The 22,853-nt window shown below is 46.0% G+C and overlaps 1 protein-coding gene across 2 annotated transcripts; it reads left to right on the forward strand.

Moving 5' to 3' along the window:
- Positions 1–967: 967 nt before the first annotated feature.
- Positions 968–15,865, forward strand: WNT5A (Wnt family member 5A). Of its 2 annotated transcripts, none has more exons than XM_040593162.1 (5): positions 968–1,275; positions 4,643–4,776; positions 5,920–6,185; positions 11,088–11,380; positions 12,961–15,865. In XM_040593162.1, the coding sequence occupies exons 1-5, from the start codon at positions 1,270–1,272 to the stop codon at positions 13,417–13,419; spliced, it is 1,158 nt and encodes a 385-aa protein (XP_040449096.1). In that variant the 5' UTR covers positions 968–1,269; the 3' UTR covers positions 13,420–15,865. The 2 variants fall into 2 exon arrangements, with proteins under 2 accessions (XP_040449096.1, XP_040449098.1); XM_040593164.1 differs by lacking the exon at positions 968–1,275 and adding an exon at positions 3,805–4,254.
- Positions 15,866–22,853: the final 6,988 nt, after the last annotated feature.

Genomic DNA, 22,853 nt, shown 5'->3' on the forward strand with positions numbered 1-22,853 from the left:
GGGCGCGCTCCCAGAGACGGGGCGTCGAGCCCGGACACCCCCCACCCACCCCGAGGCTGCACCGGGGTCCCGCTCGCTGCCGTACAGCTTTAAAATCCAGCCCAGTCTGCAATAGGTCGGCTCCGGGCGCATGCGCTGCCGACAAAGTTTTTCAGCTGCCGTTGGCTCTGCAACTTTTTTCTTTTTTTTCTTTCTTTTCTTTTTTTTTTCTTTTTTTTTTTTTTAAACCGTTTTAAGCGGCGGGGTGAAGAGGAGCGAGGGAGAGACACTGGGGGGAGCCGTGCCGGCTGCAGCGGGCGGGGGGCAGAGCCCCGAGGAGGAAGGGTCGGCTGTAGCGCGACGCCGCCCGCTCCGGCTCGCTCTCCAGCGCGTAACTTGCTCCCGGGCGCTGGGTGCCTTTGCCAGCGATGGATTGGGGGAGCCTCCGCTCCTGAAGCCCCGGACTTCTCCCCTCCCCCTGCCCCTGCTCGGCCTTGCAGGATCAGTCGCCCCGTAAGACAGACACACGCGTGCACAAGGCCCCCCCTCCCCCTTCCCCGGTTGTGCAGAAACTTCTTTTTCTGTTGGGCTTTTTCTTCTCTGTGTAAAATGGAGGGAGCCGGCCCCAGGATAGCTCTGCAGCCGCGGACGCCTGGCTCCGCACCGCCCAGCCTTTAAGCAAGTGAAGGGGGGCGGGCAGGGGGGAGCCCTGCGCCCGCTCGGCTCCGCTCGCGCCCCGCTCCCGCTCCGCCGAGCCGCGGAGGGGCCGCGCCGGCCGCCCCAGCGCTGCCGGGAGCCGGGTGGGAGCGCAGGGAGCCCCGCGGCGGCACCACCTGGGCTGGTGGGACGGATCGTCGCCCGCGGCGCTTTCGCTGCCGCTTGTGAAGATTTTTATTTGCTTCCGCACAATCACGCCCACGGGCGCTGTGTGCGTGTGTTGGGTTGGCTTTTTTTTTTTCCTTGGCTTTTTTTTTTTTTTTTTGCCTCCTTCTTCTTCTGGTGGTGGAAAGCCCTAATTACTGCGATTGCTGATGGACCTTGGAAAGAAGGCTGCACTGGTGCCCCGCTCCGCAGTCGGACACGCTCAGCCTGCGCCGGACAGAGCGCCCGCTCGCCCGCCGCCCCCCGCCAGCTCCGCGGGCCCCCGCGCTCCCCCGGCAGCCGCCGCCGTCCGCTGCTTGGGAGGATACCGCCCGGCTCCCGCGATCCAGGATTTTACTTTCGCCTCGCCCTTTCCCCTCCTGCTCTGCTTGGATTACTTGGCTGCTCCCGCTCGGTGATCCCGCGGCAATGGAGGTGAGTCCGGCGGGGCGCGGTGCCGCCGCGGGCGCGCAGGGTGGGCTGCACCTCGGCGGGGCGCGGGTCCCCGGCCACGGGGAGGCCCCCTCCTCCCCGGGCTGCCGTGGGCGCTCCCACCTCGGCGCTCTCACCCACCCCGGAGAGCGCTGCTCCCCGCTTGGAAAAAGCGCCTTTTATTTTCCTTTTTCCTCCTCTGTTTGAATTTCCCCCCGAAGAGGGGCTGCCCGCCGCAGGGATACTTGCGGGGCTCGCTCTGCCCGCCGCGTCCCGGTGCATCTTTCTGGCTGCGGCTCCTGATGCCAGTTTAAAGACATCTTTCCAAACTTCCCAAACTTTCCCGAGGACGATCGCTATGGAGGAACTCAACGTCGGCGTTAATGGTGGCCTGTACCTTTAAGGAGAGCTGGCTGGGGGCCAGCGGAGGACCCGGAGTCAGCCCCCCCCCCCCCCCCCTTTTTTTTTTTTTTCTTTATTTTATTCTAAGTTTCTGGAGATTATCACTCTGCATCTGCAGAGGGTCCCGCCAGGGTCAGAGCGGAGGAGCGCGGCTCCTCGGGGTCCTTTTGGCGCTGCAAGGACTCCATGTTGGAAAGGCTGTTGGCTTTTTGTTGTTTGTTTGTTTTTAATTGTCAATTGTATGCTAAATCGGTTGCTCTCGGAGGGTCACGGGGAGTTCAGGCGGACCGAGAAGCCAGGCTTTTCCCCGGCCGCCGCCGGCGCGGAGGGGAGGACGGAGGTGCGCCTTCCACCCCCCGGGCAAACACCCCCCGCCGCGTCCCCGGTAGGAGAGCGCTGGGCTGGGGACCCTGCCCGTGCCTGTCTCTGCAAACGCGAAACCTGGTCTCGCCCGTCCGAAATGGATGTAAAGCCGCCGCGGGGAGCAGGGGGCGGCCGGGGGGTTCCCCGCGGAGCCGCTGCGCCTCCCGCGGAGGCTGCCGCGGTTTACAGCCCCCCGGAGCCGGGGCTCTGGATACCGCCTTCCCGCAGGTAGTGCTCCCAGAAAACCAGATGCCTTCGCAGGCTTTCCAGACACCCCGTGTAAAACAAGATCACAGGCGATCCCGCGGCTGCAGGATCTGTAAAAGCCTCCCTTTTCATCTCAGCAAAGAGCGCGGGCTCCGCATGGGGTGCATTAAATACCAAAAAAACCAATCTCCGCGGCCCTACAAAGTTGAAAATGGTGCCCCACGTTCCTGACAGCTCATGCTGCCGTGCTGCCGGCCAGTCGTTCTTTTTGTTGTTGTTGCTGGCTTTTTTTGTTTTGGTTCGGGTTTGATGGCAGCTTGTCAGCTGCTGCGTGCAGAAGGGACGGGCTGGCAAGGCCGGGCCAACGCGGGGCCCCCGGGCGCAGGTGCCTCCTCCCGCCTCGCCACGCAGCGCCCTGGCAGGAGGAGGCGGAGGGCGATCACGGCGATGATGAGGAGCGGGAGATACCGTCGGAGGGGCAGCAGCCGCCCGTCCCCGTCACCTCCCGGGGCTCCGGCGGCCGAGGCCGCCCCCTGTTGGGAGCGGGGCGGCACAGCTCCCCGGGGGCCGCCGGGCTGGGGCTCGGGGCGCTCCGGCCCGATGCGGCGCTGGCAACGGCGCGGCGACGGCCAGGCCCCCGAGGGGGCACCCGGGCCCTTTGAACGGGCCAGGGGAGCTTGGCCCCGCCGTCCGGGTCTTGCTGCGGGGTCACCGCCCCCCCTCCTCGCGGCCGCCGGCTCCCTCTGCGCGCGGCGGGCCCCGGCCGCTCCCCCCGTCGGGGCAGCTCGGCGTGCGGGCCTGGCTGCTGGCCCGGGCAGCTGTTGGGGTCCCGCTTGGGCACCGGCGTCTCCAGCCTCCGCAGGGCTCAGGCAGTTCCATGACAACTCCTTATTATTAGTATTGTTACTGTTACCGTTTTAAGAGCTAGCAGATGAAAGCCAAAACCCCAGCGCGTAGGCTCTAGGGTGCCGCACACCTTGCTTCTCCTCGTCCCTCGCGTACAACGCCCTCGGCTTTCGCATCTTTCCCGGGATTGATCCCATCTCAACCGGACGGGCGCGTTCTGCTGCGGGAGCCCGACCCCAGACACCCAGCCCCGGCAGTGAGGAGCTGGGGGCTGCCCCGGGCAGGAGGCGGCCAGGGCCGGGGGGAGGCTGCAGCCCCAGCGCGGTGGCGGTGAGCGACGCGCGCGGGTCCCCAGGGGGGCTGCGGCTGCCCCGCGCGCCGGGCCCGGTGTGGTGGCAGCCCGCCGTCCCGTCCCGTCCCGTCCCGTCCCGCCGCGGCGCTGCCGTCAGCGCTCTCCTCCCGACCCTTTGCAAACAGAAATAAATTAGAATTAAGAGCACCTTCAATTCAGCATTAAGGGCTTTTTGAGAATGAATAGGGAGCCCCCAAGTGTCGAAATGTTATTTTTTTTTTTTCTTTCTTTCTTTTTTTTTTTTTTTCCCCTTCCGAGGGGAGGGGAAATAAAAAACCGTGAATGGCACTGGTTAGCGAGTGAGAAAGTCCCGTGTGAGGACGCAGACGGGGATCGTGGGACCTGCCGGGGGAAGCGTTTGACTTCCCAGCCGGCAGCCCGGTCGTTGCAGGGGCCGGGTCGGGACGCGGAGCCGCTCCTTCCCGCTCCTGGTACCTCCCCGGGCCGATACCGACTCCGGCGGGGCCCGGCGGCTGCCGTCGGGGCTGTCACCGCCGCGCCAGCGCGGAGCTCGGTGGGGCTTCGGCGATCGCGGCGAGCGGGCGGCGGCGCAGCGCGGCGGCTGCGGGAGATGGTTTAGCGGCAGCGGGGAGCGCCTTCCCCGGCCGGCGGGGAGGGGCGAGGACCGAGGACCGGCCGCATCGTCCCCGTGTGGGAGCCGCCGGGGCCCCCTCCCTCGAGGCACCGACCCCCTCGTAGCACCGGCCTCCCCCCTCTCCCGTTCGGGCTCGCTTAGCAAACCTGAAGCCGCCTTTAGCCAGCCGGGAGCGTTGCGTGTCCACGATGCTGGCTCCGCAGCGGGGAGCGATGGGGTAATGCCCGGCCCGGGACCCGCGGGTCGCCTGTAGCCCCGGGGCAGCGGGGGCGGCCGGGCGGGGTGTGGGGACGGGGTCCCCCGTGTCCGGCAAAGCCGCCGCGGGCGGGGTGCGGGGAGCGGCGGGGCCGAGGGGCAGGCGGCCGCCCCGGGAAGGCGGTGTCCGCGGGGGGGGGGGTGGGTGGGGGGGGTGCGGGGGTGGGTTTTGCCCGGTGCAGCGGGAGCCGCGACGTGCCTCGTCTGGCAGCAAAGCCTCGGCGGGGAGAAGGGCAGGCGAGTCAGAGTCAAGTTAAAAGGGGCCCGGATACTTCCGTTGTTTAAACTTGAATGCTCGAAAATGGTCTGAGAAGCAATAAACAATCTGATCCTTTTTCTCCCCCCTCTAGAAATCCACTGCAGTATTAATCCAAGGAGGTGCTTTGGGGACAGTTGGCAGTACAATGGCTTCTCAGTACCTCATAGTGGCTCTGGCCATTTTCTGCTCTTTTACCCAGGTTGTAATAGAAGCCAGCTCTTGGTGGTAAGCATCTTGTATCGACTTGATTTTAAAAGGGGGTGGCAAGATTTGCTTGATTAAATGTCTGTTTGCTTCTGATGTACTTTGTTTCTGAGGGAGGACGGCAGGAACGAGACGGCAGGGGAGTAATGTTTTAGTTGTAATGCGTTGTGTAGTAAAATGAACGGGTCTCTCAAATAGGTGTAAATGTGCAACATCTCGTGTTGTAAAATTCATTTTTTAGAATGCTGTACAGTAGATTCTCTATGGATTTGATCGTCCTTAAATTACTAGATTTACCTTTCTTTTGAAAGAGTCATTTCAACTCCCTTAGATTAGAAATTTTGCATGTATGAAAGAATGCTAATTTACAATTACAAACTTTTATTTCCATCTCAGTCTGTACTTTTCTGTAACTTAAATGTTTGTAAATATATTTTGTTACAAAGAATTACATTTAAATGTCTGCTTTGGTAAATTACCTCTTTCTATATAGTGTATGACACTGGGAGTTCTTGAAATAGGTGTTTCTCTGCTGTTTCAAGTGATCCTTTTCGGATTAATGACACTTTTTAATTGAAATGTATCCGGTGGAGAGCACTTTAAGAATTAAGAAAACAATTTGTTTATTTTTTTACAGTGAATATACTTGCCTCTGTTTTTGTGTGTAGTTCGGCAGAAGCTAGAAGTAGTCTGTAGCAAGTTTCTAACTTCTGGCTTGTTAAAGGTTTCTCTATTTGTTTATAGTAGAACAGATTGAAAAATGCAGACTTAAATCTAAAATGTGTGTAAAAATAAATTGGGGTTTGGGGGACTTCTTTCGGTTTTGCTTTATTTATTTTTCTGGCCTTGCAGTTGTTTGGAGCTTCTGTTCTTTTTACTGTGTCCATTTACGTTGGTAAAGGACTGCCTAGATGCAAGTCTTTAAATTCTGCGTCTTCAGTCTCTAACGTATGGTGATAACCACATGGATTAGAACTAGTAACTTCTCTTCTGTGCTGTCCTTAACACAAAATTTTCATATTTAAGTGGATTTTTTCTCACCTGTTAGCAAAACCAGTAATTGTGTAGTCATGTATAATATACACTTCTGTTTGGATTTTATAGACTTTTTTTTTTTTTTTTTTTTAGTCTTTTCTTTATTAATCCAAGTCTTTCTTTATGCAGGTCTTTAGGGATGAACCCTATGAACCCCATGAACCCTGTTCAGATGTCAGAGGTATATATAATAGGAGCCCAGCCACTATGTAGCCAGCTAGCAGGGCTTTCCCAAGGACAGAAGAAACTCTGCCAATTGTATCAGGACCATATGCAGTTCATTGGAGAGGGTGCCAAGACGGGCATTAAGGAGTGCCAGTATCAGTTCAGACATAGAAGATGGAATTGCAGCACTGTGGACAACAACTCTGTTTTTGGCAGAGTCATGCAGATAGGTAGGAAGCAACATCTTTATGATTAAACTCTTGTCTAAGGATATGTATGGCATATACTGTTCTGCACTTGAATCTCTTGCCAGGTTCTTACTAAGTACTGTATACAATCAAGTGTTTTTAAAAGTTGGCAAAGGAGTTGAATTATTTTTAGCTGGAGGTGATTTCCCACCACTGTCCAGCCATGTGTCTTGGAAAACAAAGTAGGAATAGATATTTGCATATGGGAATAGAGGAGAAAGGAAAATGTGGCCCTGAAATCTCATTTTAAAAAACCTGAGACAAAATGAAGGCAACCTAAGAAAATTGAAAACAGCAGTGTCTTGTAAAATTAAAGATGTCCATGTCTAGTTCCAAAGTTAGCGGCTGCATAATAAATTGCTCTTGGTCTGGAGGTTAACTGAAGATTGCTGCTCTGTCTATTAGCATTTATAGGCAATTCCTTTTTGCTTATTTCCAGATATCATAACTTTTTTCTCTTTTTGAGAAAGGTGGGTTTGTGTTAAAAGTAATGTAGCAGGGTAAATTTTATGAGATCAGTTCTGTCAGGACAAAACGTGTGGTTGCCCTTATAACTCGCATTTAGTGTAATCACATCGCTGCTAAGAGAGAAGAGATTCCAGTTTAACATCTTACTATGATTTGGTGGGCACCCAGCCCTTTCCCTATCAGATCCTCATTGAAATGTGCTTCTCCAATGCTCACGTGCTGCCTGCCTTTCCTGTCGTTTAGGGACCTCGTTGTATTTTAAAGTCCTTGGAAAAATTTTAACCAGTGCTGTTGCACTGTGTCCATGGTGAAACCTTCATCTGACTTTTCCAAGTCAGATTGCTGATTCTGTGTCAGCAACTGAAAAACACCTATTTATTTTGCTGGGTGACAGTTGTGATCTTTTATGTAGTGATCAGTACACTGACAAACTCAGCAGTGCTTTTTAGTTGGAGATGTAAAGTAAAGCTTTTATGTCAGTGTTTTTCTGTCCTGCTTTAAAAAAATAAAGTTTTAAAATCAGATTCAAGCTAGGTTTTACCTGTAAATGGACTAACTGCAGTTCAGGTTGAAGGAACACATCAATTTACTTTTGGTCTCAATTTTTGTTAAAAGCAGTTTTTATTTGGAGACTGTCAGACAAATAGAAAAAAAAAATCTATTGCATAAATTGTATGTAACTGGAACAGCTGATTTTAGATAAACACCTTTCCTAGGCTTCTTGCAAGCACAGTGTTAACCCCTGCCCTGGAGTTTGGATTTCTACCCTACCCGAGCAAAAGTCTAAAAGCACCTGAAACGTGAAAGAAAGCTGTTTCTGTACACCTTTCTGTTCTCATAAGAATCTAACAAATGTCTGAAAAATAATCTGTTTAAAATTTAGGCCTTCCTCCTTCAGCCCTTATTTATTATCCAAGCAAGTGAAAATTAGCTCAAGGGGGCCTGTTGGTGTGAAGAAACGTGCGGGATTGGGCCCGTGATTTGTGGTGTATGTCTCTGGAATAGAAGTTTCTGCCCTCCCCGAGTATGACAGATCTATTTAAAGGTTGTTTCTTTCAAGTTAAATAACTTTGCCGCACCCTTCTGCTGAATATGACTGTATTAGCTGATGTCTACACAGCAATTCATCATGTAATTAAGCCACTTATTCTAATTGCAAATGGAAGCAAGGTTAATAGCCATATTCAAGAGTTAAAGAGCCTAAAGAGGGTATTCACTGAGAACAAGAAAGGTGTTGTGGGTAACAGTTGTATTATTTGGTGCTGACCTTCAGCCATGACCAGATGCCGTTCCTGGGACTGGAAGAAGTGGATAGGTTTAGAGCTGGCTGCAGCTTTACGTCAGCCCTCCGTACCCTGGCTGGTCAGGGACTGTGAGATACTCCTTGCTCTCACCAATGTGAGAAGATGGTAGTCAGGCTCTGAAGGCACGTAGCTGGGCAGGATTTTGTCATCTCAGCTGACGACGTGCTGGCGCTGGCGGTGTGCAGGAGAACGCCCGGGCAAAGCGCTGACGGACAGCACAGTAATTACCCCAGTGAATAAATGGACAGCCTTTCTTCCAGGATTTATCCTGCAAAGTTAGCTCAAGCTGTACAAGTAAACCTAGCGTTGGGTTTGGAAGCTTGCTCTGTGGCTTATTGAACTGCAGAATTTTAGGGCTTGTGTTCTCTGCTGCTCTCCTCAGCTGCTGGTGCTCAGGTCAGGCCATGGTCCTCTCTGCCTTCACTGCCTTGCGCCATCTCCTGGCTCTGTGGCTGGCCCCGGGCTGGCTGCGCCCGGGCTTTGCAAAGAGCTGAGAAGTGCTAACATAAAATAAAATAACTGGATCCTCCCCCAACAGCTCCGTGTGGTTGGGGTCCGGTTTATTCATGCCTGCTGCCTGACGTTGAATGCTTTTCAAATACAAGACAAAGAACATTTTGTATCTTATGTTCAGGTATATAAAAAAAAAATGTTCTGTTCTTGCAGACTTACTCATATCAAGTGTAAAGCTCAGCTCCTTGCTCTGTGGGTGGCTTCCTACAGTGTGTGTATATTGAACAGTTCCATTTCTATGTTTTATATATATGGGAGAGAAGGGACTCAAACGTGTTTGGAATGTGTGTTTCCTTGCCATGGCTACAATAGAGAGAAATGCTGGGCTGTGGGAAAAGACAGATATGTTTGACAGTGAAGGAAAGCACAGTTGTGCTTAAAGACTTAAAAAAAAATATATAAAAATTTCAGAGTAACTCTTCCATGTGGAATCATCACTCTTAATGTGTTCCTGGGGTTGAAGAGTAGAGGCGGTGTTGGCTTGCAACCTGCGGGGGCTTGAAATCTACTTCAGCAGCTGATGCTATTGAATAATTCACCTAAATGTTCAAGGAGGGAATGTGGGGGGCAACTCTCCTTTCTGTCCCCCAGCCTTACCTTCTCCTTCCCACTAAGAATAAATTTGTTAAAATATGCTCCATCATTGATAATAATGAGAACTAGTAAAAAAAAAAAAAAAAAAAAAGGGTCAGCTTTATAGCTTTATGGGTTTAAATCCTACAATAAATGGTATAGTTAACCATGTGAAAGCATGAGCTAACTAAATATGAAAAAGAATAAAACAGAATGGAAGAGGCAAGTCCTGTGGTCCAGAGCAGACCATGTTTCATTCCTCTCAATCTAGTGGAAATTTTGCTTAAGGAATTAATGCAGAAACGTGTATTACAGAACAAATGGGAACATAAAATCTGTATGTGGTTCCCCCTGCTATACTTTGCAGTAAATGCAAGGCATAAGTCACTGCATAAAGCCAGATCTTTTTTAACTGAAAAGGCTACTCCTGTAACCCTTTATACCCATAATTCATGTAAATACTTCCATGAGCAGGTGTCTGTGAGAATAGATCATTGTTAAGTAAGGGAGCAAAGCGCTTCTCATCTTCCCTAAACCTGATCTTTCCCAACATAAGACTTCTGATTTTTCCCATTTAACCAGCATTTATTACTAAAATTAATTGAGTGGATGACAGCTGTTATATTAACAAAGCTGCTCTGAGCGTGGTGTCATCTTGATGTTAAATATGGACCAGACTGCAAATTATTTATGTTCCAGAAGTGCTCAAAAGCTCCTATTAGGTTTGACTTGTTGAGGTAGGTCTTGTACAAAGAGTTCCTGCCTCAAAATGTTGCTGCCTAAGTACATATGACATGTCCAAAAAGCAACCTCTTAAAGCCCTAATTTTTCAAAGGCACATGCAGTTCCCTAAGAAAAATCTTACAAAATCAAGATTAAAAAAAAGCTTGATATATTGATTGAACTAAAGATTAGGACTAAAATGTAACTCATATAAGTAGAAAAAAAAATTAGCCTATTCTCTGTCATTCTGGAAGTCTTTTTTGGAGAAGACCCAGTGGGATGCTGTCTTCTAAGATGAAGAACAAAGTTCAAATGGGCTCTCTGGTGCAGCCTTTGTGTTTTGGGTTTGTTTGTTTGTTTGTTTGTTTGAAAGCTTTTCTAGTTGTAGTCAGAACTTGTGACACTCTTGGAAATGGGGTAGGGGAAGTCAAGCTTTAAGTAAAGGTGGGATTGGATACTTTCAAGTGGATGGTACGTGGCCATACCTTGCATTGTGGGTATTGTAACTTTTTCTTCCAAAAGTCTGAAACTTGAGGTTTTCAACTTCCAATTAAGGGCACCAGATGCAGGAGAAAACCTTCAAAGCGGCCTTGTGCTAAGGATTTTTTCTTCCCTGTAATTTGTAAAGATGATTGCCCGTGGACTTCACATACGACATCACTTGCATATTCACATGAGCTGGAGTGGTGGACACTAAACAGCACAGGTTGTTTTTAGTTTTAAATAGCCCCCTACAGAAGTGCCTGGTTTATGTGTAGGGTGAAAAGTTGTGTGCTATTCTGCTGCACATTTCTTTTGATACCAGGAGGCTTTGTAAAATTCTGTAACTTTAAATAAATTGGAACAAGTGGGTGAAGTGCATAAATCATGTTTGAGAAGTAGCAATTTAAGAACCAGACTTCTAAAAGTTGTATTTAACATTTTTTATTTTTTTTTTTCTCTGAAAGGAGGGAGTCTGTTTCCCTTTCCGCCCCTGACATGCAGGCAGGGTTGCTTTGGCCCTGCTGGCATCACACTCCAGCTCCGAGTCACCTCCGCCCCGCTCCCCCACCCAGCCTTTTGCCAACATGGATGAGAAGTGACTCCTGCTCTTTGCAGGCACCTCACGTGCTCTGATTGATTGGGATTGCTTGGGTTTTTTCAGAGCAAAGGCATTTGAGGCGCATGGTTCGGGGTTACTCTGCCTTTTAGTAGGCGAATGAATTCTGGTGGCTCCTGGAGAGCCTTTGCCCTGCCGGCTGAGGGGTGGGCAGGGCATGGTGCGCTTGGGCTCTCCCCTAACACCGCTTGTCTTTCTGCGCAGGCAGCCGGGAGACGGCGTTCACCTACGCAGTGAGTGCGGCCGGGGTGGTCAACGCCATGAGCCGGGCCTGCCGGGAGGGCGAGCTGTCCTCCTGCGGCTGCAGCCGGGCAGCGCGGCCCAAGGACTTGCCCCGGGACTGGCTTTGGGGTGGCTGCGGGGATAACATCGAATATGGATACCGCTTCGCCAAGGAGTTTGTTGACGCTCGGGAGCGTGAGAGAGTTTACCAGAGAGGCTCCTACGAGAGCGCCCGCATCATGATGAACCTGCACAACAACGAGGCCGGGAGAAGAGTAAGTGGCTGTTGGACGGCACATCCCTCTGTCCTGGCCTGCATCCCTCCCTCTGGGAAGGACCTGCTTCGGCAGGGCGTGTAGCAGTCTGGGCGGTGACCAGCCATCAAAGCTTGTCTCCGTGTCACTGCTCAAAAAGAGAAAACTGCAAACAGGGCGTAGGTGGGTGGGGAGCACGTGAATTTGTGTTGCCTCTGGTTGTCTGACAGCCATGTTGCCTTCCCAGTGAGGGAGGGTTGGGAGTGAAGTGTGTTGCGTTTCCCTCCGTGTTGTTTCATTAAGAGTGGGTTCTCTGTAGGACAGAATTTTATTAGTTTGTATTTCCAACCAAGACAGTGTGAATTGGAGGGAAGAGAGACGTGCTGGGCTTTCCAGGCTGGACTCATACTGCAGGATTGTTCTGACATTTTTTTCTTCCCTTGCTTAAAGAGGATGTGAAAAGCTCCTCCATAGTATTAGAAAACATGGTCTTCTGTGGTTAAGCATGTCTTTATGGTTTCTTTAATCTTGAAAATGCCTGAAATGAATGGGTGTAAACTTTTCTTTTTATAATAGTCTGAATATGAAGAGCCAAAATCATTATTTTCCTAGAGCTTGAAGCACCAGAAGTAGTTGGCTGGAGACTTTACGCTTGTGTTCAAAGGTGAAGAAGGATGAAAGATAATTGAAAATTAATAGTATTTAAATATGAGAGGAGGGTGTCCGAAAGCAACGGATAGGCCAATTTACTATTAACAAGGAGAAAAGCAATGCTTTCATAGTTGCTTATGGAGACTCAAGCAGGTTTTTTCCTTCCTCAGCCTCATCTTTGCAGTGCCATTTGGCACTGTTAAGACTCTCTGTAACTGCTGGGTGGAAGTTGTCTACAGTATCATCTAATGTGTCAGATCCCAGGATTTTTGGGGCAGTGTCAACACTGACTCTTATTTCTATTTGTACAGGGCAAATGACTGATGTTTCCCTGCCAAAGCTTTGTAAAGAGGATATTGCTATGTAGCGCCGTCTCCCACCCATAGGTGTTTGGGGGTTTCTTCTTGGATGAAGTCTCTCTTGCAGAGCAGTATTTGGGATAGGAGGAGGATGTTGAGCCAAGAGTAGACAATCAGCTGCAGCCAAGCCAGGAGCGAGAGGAATCTTAACTCTTTCCCTAATTGCAGCCTCAAGCAGAGATCAATAGAGAGAGTAACTCAGATAGAAAATAAAAGGATGTTTTACATTTCTCAATGAAACAGCAAAATCCTTTGCTGGCGTGAGAGCAAATTCCTAAAATTTGACTGCAGCCTGACTGATGCTGCTGTCTGGGCTGTGTGTGTGCTTTTGCGGCTGTTTCTGTGGTGGGAGAGGCTGGTGAGAGCAATCCCCTCCTCCTCCCGGCTAACAGGGGTGCTGGAGGTGCACGTGTGTCAGCTGGCTCGCTTTTCCTTCCCACCGCATGGCAGGAGGGAAGAGGATGCTAAGGTGAATATTGTGGAGGGGCAAGTGAGAATGTGACGGAGGGCAGGAAACAAGGGTAATAAATGCTTTCACAGCCATGCTGATGCTTCATTGCCACTTTTCTTTTCTCTCCCTGGCTCCTCCAGACTGTGTACAACCTGGCTGATGTGGCCTGTAAGTGCCACGGTGTCTCTGGTTCCTGCAGCCTGAAGACCTGTTGGCTGCAGCTTGCCGATTTCCGCAAGGTAGGCGATGCCCTGAAGGAGAAATACGATAGCGCTGCCGCCATGAAACTCAACAGCCGGGGCAAGCTGGTGCAAGTGAACAGCCGCTTTAACGCACCCACCATCCATGACCTGGTCTACATCGATCCCAGCCCTGACTACTGCGTGCGCAATGAGAGCACTGGGTCCCTGGGCACCCAGGGCCGCCTTTGCAATAAGACCTCGGAGGGCATGGACGGCTGTGAACTCATGTGCTGTGGCCGGGGGTACGACCAGTTCAAGACGGTGCAGCGAGAGCGCTGCCACTGCAAGTTCCACTGGTGCTGCTACGTGAAATGCAAGTTGTGCACAGAGATTGTGGACCAATTTGTGTGCAAATAGGGGATGGACGAGTTGAGAGGAACTGCAGCCACCTGCCAGCAAGGGGTGCAGGCCCCTCTCCCTTCCCACAGGACTATATCCACTTTATTTATAGAGTCCAACAAGTTGTCGTCTTTTTTTTTTTTTTTTTTTTTTTTTTTTAAAAAAGGGGGGGGGTGGCAGGGGGAAGGAAAAAAGAAAGAAAAAAGAAAAATATAACGGTTGCAAAGAGAAGTGCCTGGAAACCCTCTCTGCGTCCATCCCAGAACTGTGTGCGGCTTATATTTTCGGCAATAATGGGGGAGAACCTGAGAATATTTATTTTACAAAGTTAAAAAAAATTGACTTTTCTTAAAAACAATAGAGTAGTCTGAGGGTAAAATCCAACATATCCTAACTTAGTCCCATGGGACGTAATACATGTGCAGTAGGCAGAGCAACCATGTAATGTGCTTGGGATGTTAGAACAATCCTTATGGATGCGAGGAACACAGACCTGTCCATGACTTTTAGTTTCAGATGCTAGAAGTTATCAGAATAAGGTATATAAAGCTGTTCAGTACATTTAGGGCTCTGTAAGTAAGGGGTATATCCATCACGAGGTGTGGTGTCAGTTGCAGATCTGAATGTGCCCGCTTTAGGTACGCAATGTCATCGGAGGGTGAAGAGCAAAGGATCGTAAAGGCTTCAGCTGTGCTATTCCTGAATCGCCGTGTCTGGTTCCAGAACCTAACAAGACCAAAAAAAAAATAAAAAAAAAAATCTGCCTTGACAAATAATAAAGAGATACTTCAAGGCTGAATTTGGCCTTCTTAGCTAATCATGACGTTTGAGTGTCTCATCTTGCAGAGCAGCACTTCGCCGCTGCCGAGTGTGGGGAGCGGCTGCGGTGCAGGCAGTGTGGAGCGCTGTAGCCAGGCAGAGGAGAGCTGCGATGCTTGCAAACGGGTTTGGTCTCCCAGCCTGGAAAGCCCATAGAAAATAGAATTCCCCAGATTTGAAAATGCCTCAAAAATGGTGTAATAGCTGGCTGTCTTTCAAAACACAGCTTGACAAATAACTCTTCTAATTTTATGTGAGAAAATAAATCATTAGATATCCACTCTTGGAATGATTGATTTTTATTTTTTTCGCAGATTTTGGGAATGCTTTCACTGAAGGAGACAATAGTTTCATATTTTAATAACATTAACTGACTATTGTAGTTCAACAAAATGTTGCAGCAATACCAAATTTATCATCCTATGTCTTTAATACACATGCTTTAGATAATATATTGCAGATATACACTACAACTGTTCAGACTATACTTGGGCAGTTACATATATATGGGAGAACTGTGGTCTGCTGGTGTCTTGATATTTCAAAGCTTTTTGTACATATATATTTTAATGATCTAAGAAATAATAAACCATCTAAATTGCAGGGGCAGTTCACCCCCCATTTTCTTTTTCAGATCTCTTCAGGTTTTTAGATTGATTCTAACCTTCTGGTGGTTTTGTTTTGGGTTTGGTTTTTTTTTTGTTATTATTTTTTAAAAGCTTTTATTATTCAGAAGTTGTAAGGGTAATCACAAAAAAGTAAGCCTCTTCCCATCTTTAAGACTTTCTTGGGCGGTTGGTAGAGGCAGCACCCTGCACTTGAATTGATACCAGTCTGGAGGTTGCATGTATTCCACTCTCACGTTAAGGGCATTACTGATTTTTGCTGAAAGGAGACCCCTTCCAACTCCAAAATGTGCTGCATGTGGCCCTTGCTTTTCAGGTTTTGAAATGGAAATTGTTATTTGTTGAACAATACGCGTTCCCCCCAACACTGTGTAGTTACACAGGATTTCATCATTGGTTCAGATGCCTCTTTCCAACTCGGTCCCATCCAACAAGGTAAAGTGTTTTGCAAGTACCAAGTGAGGAAAATCTTTCACTTTAGCCTAGTTGTACTAAAGCCTTGACTTTTCACGAGCCTTTAAGCTGTATCATTAAGTTCATCTTGGTCATTTATCAGCTTCTTAAATGGCGCTTTATTGCTCTTAATTTATTGTACAAGGACATATTTACCCCTCATCTTCAGATGTTTGCAAAGAATATCTTTAAAGTAAGATAAATAAATAAAGCACTAATTCATTGAATATGTCACTTTGGTTTTTATTGTACAAAAACCATGATCTTTTTTTTTTTTTTCCAGTTGCTGAATCACCTCATGTTCCTTTCTAGTGACTTTTGTCTCAGCAGAACTGAGTCTCATGATCCTAGCTATAAAAACACTATTTAATGTAAAATATTTTACTTGTCATTCAGATATGTAAATCTTCTATGTCCTTTCCTCTGTTCTGTACATTTAATGTACATATTTCCGTCTTGCGTGATTTGTATATTTCACTGTTGTTTTTTTTTTTAAAAAAAAAAAAAAGAAAGGATTATGCCATAATGGAAGATAGACTATAAAAATAAAACTCTGGTTGTATATTGGGAAGTGGTTTTAATTATCTTTCAGAGGAGGGTTTGTTAAAACAGTGAACAGAGTTGATTTTTAAATTTACTACATGGTAAAACAGGGAAGTGATTGTTTGCCAAACATACAAAGTACATCTTGGAAGTTTTATTTCTATATTAGGAAGGTATACAGATTTAACTGCTTCTTAAATAGGAGCGGGGGAAAAAAACCCACCCCAAAAAAACAATCCCAAATCCCCGTGACTCTGAACTAAAAGGTGGTTTAGTGATGGGAAAGTATTTAATTTGCAGTGAATGGGGACCTGGGTTAATATGTGCATATGGCTTCCTGGGCTGCTTGTAGCAATTCTGGAACAGCGGGGCCTGATCCCGTGGACAGCATCCTCCGATAATCCCAGGGATGGCAGCAGGGTCCTTATGTGAGGAAAAGTTCCCAATGTGAAAAGTTTTGGGGACTGGGTTTGGCAGGGTCTGAGTTGTTTGTGTGGTCACTGGGGGTGCGGTTCTGACTGCGCTTGAGCTGCAAGGTGGAAGCTCACCAGTTCTCCCTTAGACCGCTCACCCAGAAATGGAGCGTGCATGGAAGGGAGAACCCTTAAAAAAAAAAAATTAAAAAAAAATAATGCAAAGTGCAATGAAGTATTAGTAGCAAGGGAATAAAGCAGAAAGTGAAAATTAATGTAAAAACCAAGCCTTCTGTTTTGAGATTGGCTTTTCTTTGATTTCCGGAATAAGTAATATTTTTTTTCGGCTATAAGGTGCTTGATGAATTAGTGGCCTTTCTCTACCTTTCTGCTTCTTTTTTTCCCCTTTTTTTTCCCCTTTTTATTTTTTTTTTCCTGCTCAAGGATAACCTTCTAATATATCGAAAGTCCTTCTGGCTGCCAAGAATGTATTATCCCACAAACCAGTAGACCAACATCGTGTGTTTAAAATAGCGATTCTGGGCAAATGCAACGTTCTGTGGTCCTATTACTGACATCTGGTTCAGTTTTCCTTCACTTGTATATTGACCAGTATTCTTTATTGCAAAAACACAGCCCCTATTTAGGAAAGTCAGCATTTTTTTGGACTGGATTGTATTCAAGCTCTTCCCAATAACAGAAAAGTTACCAAAAAATTTCTTTATTGGCAGCAGTAAATATCTATTCAAAATAGTCATTATGGGCTCAGATACAACAGAATTGTTTTTGATTTGCAGCAAAGTTTATCTGTTGAATTTTGTTAAAAATGCTGTTATTCCCTGGTTCAGAATCTTGTGTATTTTTAGTAATCCCTTCAAATCTTGGTGTTTGGTTATGGCTTTGCCAATACTGATTTTCACCTTGGTTTTGCAAAATATCGCAGCCCCAGGTGCTAGCAGGAAGCATACCAGAAACAGGCAAGAAACTTGAAGATGTGAACAGCAGCTTTGAGTCAGGTACTGCGTGCAGAAAGCAAGCTGAAATCCTTCCTTTCTGAAGGAATTGATGGAATGATCCCACAAATCATCCAAGATGATTACAAAACTTGCAGAAATTGATACTGAAGCTGACAGAAAGGCTGCTTTCCTTTGGGTAGGGATTCTGGAGAAATAATATCTAAACTATTATGATATTAATTGTGAAAGGGTGCTTTTGCTAAATCAGGAAAGGCATCTAGTTTTTGCTTCTGGACTATATGCTAGAGGAAACTGAAAACAAAAAGGGAAAATGAAGCACATAAAAATACAGATAAATATGTTCATATATAACTTGTGTACATACTTGCAGAGTGTAGTAGTCTGAAAACTGCTTATCTGTTATTGAGGTCAGTTTGGAAAGCTGGCCAGATCTGTTCTTTTTGCTTTTCAAACTATACTTCAAATCCTCAGTGGGGCAAAAAACCTGACCAAAACTAAAACATTAAAAAAATTCAACTCACAACTTTTCCCCCTGCTACAGGCTCTGGTATGTCTGTTCATGTTGCAGTGGAGTAAATGAACCACGTAGGAGCGCAGTGAGGAGTTTGTATGTGAAATTCTGTTTTTTTTAAAAGGTGTGACTAAAAAAATCCAATCTGTCTCGTGCTCTGCTCTTATATGAGGTTGTGTGTGTGCATTTGTATATAGTCTGCTGGTATTTTCCAATTGTGTTGGCCAAATTCTGCTTTTAGTTATGGTTAGGCATCTCTCCTGACTCTGGTGGTGTCATATGAGCCTGACATTTTTCGACCAGACGTGAAGGCCCCCCTGCTCAAAGAGAATGCATATGAAATATATCAGCCTTTCTTCTGCTGGCTGGTTATTTAAACATGGGTAACTGAATTATTGTGAAACAAATTCTGAGACTGCAGCTGCAAAAGCAAGTATTACAGTATATTCGTAGTGATGTTTCTCCGCCATACCTCCTAATTTCCCAGTTGATTTCCAGTGCAGACAGAAAGTCTAGAATGCATGTGGTATGTTCCTCATCATATGTTTTATAAAGGTAAAATACTGATTTGTCAATTACTGTTTCTATTACAGAGATAAAATTAGATATTTTGGGCTCTCATGATTTCTTGAAGGCTTCTTAGCACCGGCAGTGTGGAACATTGCTGGCTAGGAGCATCATTGAGCAGTGTGATGTGAAGTTGTTTAGGTAACGTCTCTGAAACCTGGGCTGTGCGGTGTGAATATTGGGACACTGTATGCTTTTGTAGCCAATGTTGGTTTACATTGTGTTGTCTTTCCCAGCAGTCCTACTTTCTCAAATGGTAATTGAACAGCAGCAGTCAAAATACGCAGCTGATGGAGAACCCCTGGACACTCCATGGGCAGTTATTCAAACACTTTCTGAACTGGTCTGACCTATTGCTGATTTATTCCAGATCCATTGTGAGGAATTTAAAAAATGCAAACTGTAGTGTCGTGTTCGTAGTGTGGCTTACAGTTCTTTTTGGTTTGGTTTTGTTTTTATAAAGCAGCCCATTTCAAAATTCCGTATTTTTTAAAGAATTTTTTTTTTTTGGAAGTCCTTCTCTGGGGTCACACCTCAGAGTGGTCCCCTCAACACAAGATGATAATTTCTATGCAGTTTCTCCAGTGACTCCCAGGTCTTCAGTGATAGGTTACATTGCAAGGACCACTGTCAGAAACCATCCCCTGCCCAGGGTGCCCTCCTGCTTCTGCCCTGGCAGTTAATTAGCAGAGTGCAGCAGCTGCAGCTTGCTAGTCATCACACAGTCATCACAGCATCGGCTGCTGATTCTGCCTCCTCTTTCGACCAGGGAAGAAAGCCCATCTCCTGGTAGGTTTTCCTGTTGTTTTTCATGAAGAGAATTGCATCTTTACACAGCTTTTCTTGGGTATGGGCTGGGATTTACTTTCCAAAACTATTGATTTCAGAAGAGCTAATGCTTGGTAGGCAAATAATTTTAGGACTTCTCAGGTATCTCTTTGCTTTGTAAATTGGCAACCTTGGAGGAGTAAAGGGTAATCCCTGAGCAAACTTGAACTGGCTGTTACGTGGGGCAGGGAGACAGAGGTCATTAATGTTGTAAAATACTGTTCAGCTGTATTTTGGTGCTTTCCCCTGGGAGACTGGATTCACAGCATGAAAAAGAAAGTTGTTACTCAGCAAGGCATGGGCTAGGAAATATCTGAAGAAAATGGGGAAAAGACCAAGTTATGGTGAGCAAATGCATTGATTTTTTTTAGCAGTCTTCATTGGTGTTGATTGACATTTGTATAAAATCAAGGATCTGTGTATTTCTGCATTTATGCCTTCTGGATGGAAGTCTTCCCTAGATGATACTTTCATCTTACTTAGCACATTTGTGGGTAAAGACCCTGTAAGTAAATCAAGTTTGAAGACTTGAAGTAGAACTAGAAGTAAAACCATAGCCAAAGAAACAGCTCCTAAAAAACACTATAAAGAAAATAAACAGTCAAACCGATACTTTTTTTTGAGGTAGTGTTACTATAGTTCTTAAGCAGGCAAACGGTTGCTTGTGTCAAAGATAGTATGTCCATTTTAAGCCACAGTGTGTTTAATTTATATATGTACAACTAGGGAAATGCCAATGATAGTACCCTGGGAGCAGTTCCTTGATAGTTGTATGCATTATATGGGATGCTTGTTAGTTATGACCTCTGGCAATCCTCAGTGTGCTTGTACCTGAAAAGAGGTGCTAAGATATTATTTTTAAAAAATTGTAAAAGTGTTATGATATGCTTTGTATTATATATTAGAAAATATTTTTTTTCCTACAGCCTTCTAATATATATGGGAGTCTAAACAGCTCAACAAATTATGGGAGAGGCTGCAATGCCTTGCCATAAGCAGGAGCTGTACACAGCCTAGGGAACGTGAGGTGGAAGTTTCTTCATCCTGACGTTGTCTCCTGTAACAAGGCAGTGTGTATAGATCCTGCATAACAGATGCTTTGGAAAAGAATGTCAGGAGGACTGCATGAACAGAGGACGTCCTTAATTCATAGCAAGTACAAGGTCTGATGTACTAGTGTTGCCTTTGCCATGTCATTTGCATGCAATATATATTTCTATATGAGCATGTCAAATTCTAAGATCTTTACTCAAACGTAAGGTCTTTATTATAGCAGATTAAAAGCAGAATACGCTCTAATGAAGCCAGATGTAATAGGAACTATGTCCCTTGTTCTTACATTGTAGTGGATTTTGTTGTTACCTTGTTAAGATTCAAACAGTCTTCAGGATTTGGCTGACTGAAATGATAGATTAGTAATTGTGGAGTATTTTATGGATAATACATCACTTTTTTTTTCTTTTTTTTTTTTTTGGAAGGGATGATATATGCCTTTTCTGGAGGGCATTTTTATCATAGCATCTGCTTTAATTTGTAATGTAGTTTCTGATCCTCTCTGTGGTTAGAGAATATGTAGAAACTTCTGTGCCTTGTGTAGACTCTCTCATCTCTCATGTTGTATTGTCCTTCTTGGTGGTGTGTATTTTGAATACTTTAAGTTACTATGGCTTTACTGTTTTAGAGCCTGACTCTTGACAGTAGAGAACTTGTGAGACCCCTGGCTTGTGGACCTTACTGAAGGAGAGCTGTTGCCAAGTTTAGTTGAACTACTTAGCATAAATAAGAGTGGCAAAATTTAAACAGTTACATGAGGAGGCAGCTTGACTCTACATTTAAAAAATCTAGGTGAGCAAGATTAGGAAAAGATGTGTTTTCTTCACCTTATTCTCATGAAGAACAGAAGACATCTATCCTCCATGTCTAGGTGAACTTCTAGAAGGAGCAAAAGACCAGTGTCAAATGGCAGCCAACTCTTTCCCTCTATGTCATGATCCTAATGTACTTTTATTATACTTTGAGATCCTAGGGCTATGCTGATCTCCTACATGATTATATAATGCTCCAAGACACCTGTGTAAATAGCAAACAGAGAGGCTTTTTATAGATACTAGATCTTAGATAAGTGGCTCTAAGAAGTAATATAGGATCCCAGCTGTAAACCCCTGCAATACATACCATGTATTTTTGGTTGTTTGTTTATTATGAGAAGTACAGAAGCTGTTCCTTGTAACATAATTTTTGTAAGGCTTGCATGTGTAAATATTAAATTTGCAAATATTAAATGTAGAAGCATTAGAGAAACCACTAAATGAATAGCTTCACATTCCTCATTCCTGATTCTGAAGCCGATTTCCTTAAATGTTGCTCTGCTAACATTCAAATCTGTGTGCTGTTTAAGCCTCGGAGAGGAACTATGCAATCCCTCAGCCCTGGCCCTCTCTGGGTGTAGATCTCAACCAGCGATCTTTAATGGTAACAGATGTTTGCTGGAATCCTCCTCAGGGCGCTGATGTTCTGGGTCAGGAGCTTGTGGTGTTAATCAAAGCACCCTGTCCATCAGTGCCCACTGAGGATCTGGCCCTCTGCAGGGACCACATTTTTCAGGGAGGTGATTCTGGTGTAGGATTCCCCAGGGATAAAATCAGTAGGAGCTCTCCCATCTCAAGTCCATCCTGCAGTAGGAATGTCCTGGTACAACTAACTCAGCTTGCATTAACAAGGATATACTAGAAGCTGGAGGGGGTGGTGTTTTGGTTTTTTGGTGGGGTTTTTTTGTTGTTTTTTTTTTTTTCTTCTTTTTTGCTTTTTACAAATTGATTAACTTGTGAGAAGCAAACTTGTTCCAGTGGTCCTTGGTAGGCATGCTTCTAGGCTGCTGAAGAATAACCGTCCCCATGTTCTGAGACCTGAAAATGGTCCCTGAAACCTACAGGGAAGTATACTGAATAGCTTCCCCTCTATATTCACTGGGATGGTAATAACTACAGCTGTGAGCGAACTGATGTTTACCAGCATTTACAGAGGAAGGTTGTTTTACATTATTGCTTTTTAAGTACTTAATAGAGCACCTATTAAGAATGAATCATGTTTTTTCTTCTGAAAATAGGGTGAGGAAAATTGAGGCAAAAATACAAAAATGTGGATGTGGCAATACTGGCATGATACTGTTCCTGTTTGTACAGTGTTAGCAGATGATTCTGTGACCACGTAGTTGTAATTAATAGTCTGTGTGTGGCTTGCAGCCGATTGACCCATGACTTCCCATGGAGTCGAGGTTTCCTTATTCAGCCATTTCTCGCAATACAGTGAAGAATAAATGAGTCACGTGGGACACTTTAGCCAAGCACCTCAATTAACAAGAAAGTGCAGGGTAAATTCAGTGGCATTGATGAAACCTCTGTTATAAAGAAACTGTGTACAAAGAAGTAATTTAGATTCCAGATGCTTTGAATTTCTGTGCGCATTTCTTAAATGATCCATAAGTAAACTCATTATTCATGATCTCATTATTACTTAAACTGAAATTTATTCAATGGTGATGATATGCCTTTATTTTGTAGGGGCAAATGGGCAATAATATCAAATGTGCTTAGTTAGGACACAAAAACACATTATTCAGCGTGGCTTGTAGGACTTGAAGTGCCAGACCCATCAACATATTAGAATAAGTAACAATATGCCACAAATAATTAATTCAAGAAGATTTTTTTTAGTG

The sequence above is a fragment of the Falco naumanni genome, chromosome 4 (assembly GCF_017639655.2).
Source record: "Falco naumanni isolate bFalNau1 chromosome 4, bFalNau1.pat, whole genome shotgun sequence".
Lineage (NCBI taxonomy): Eukaryota > Metazoa > Chordata > Aves > Falconiformes > Falconidae > Falco > Falco naumanni.

Bases quoted from the DNA above. Each gene is read 5' to 3' on its own strand.
- WNT5A (XM_040593162.1), top strand. The intron at 4,777-5,919 runs GTAAGCATCTTG...TTCTTTATGCAG, and splicing joins ATAGAAGCCAGCTCTTGGTG to GTCTTTAGGGATGAACCCTA. The intron at 6,186-11,087 runs GTAGGAAGCAAC...CTTTCTGCGCAG, and splicing joins TGGCAGAGTCATGCAGATAG to GCAGCCGGGAGACGGCGTTC.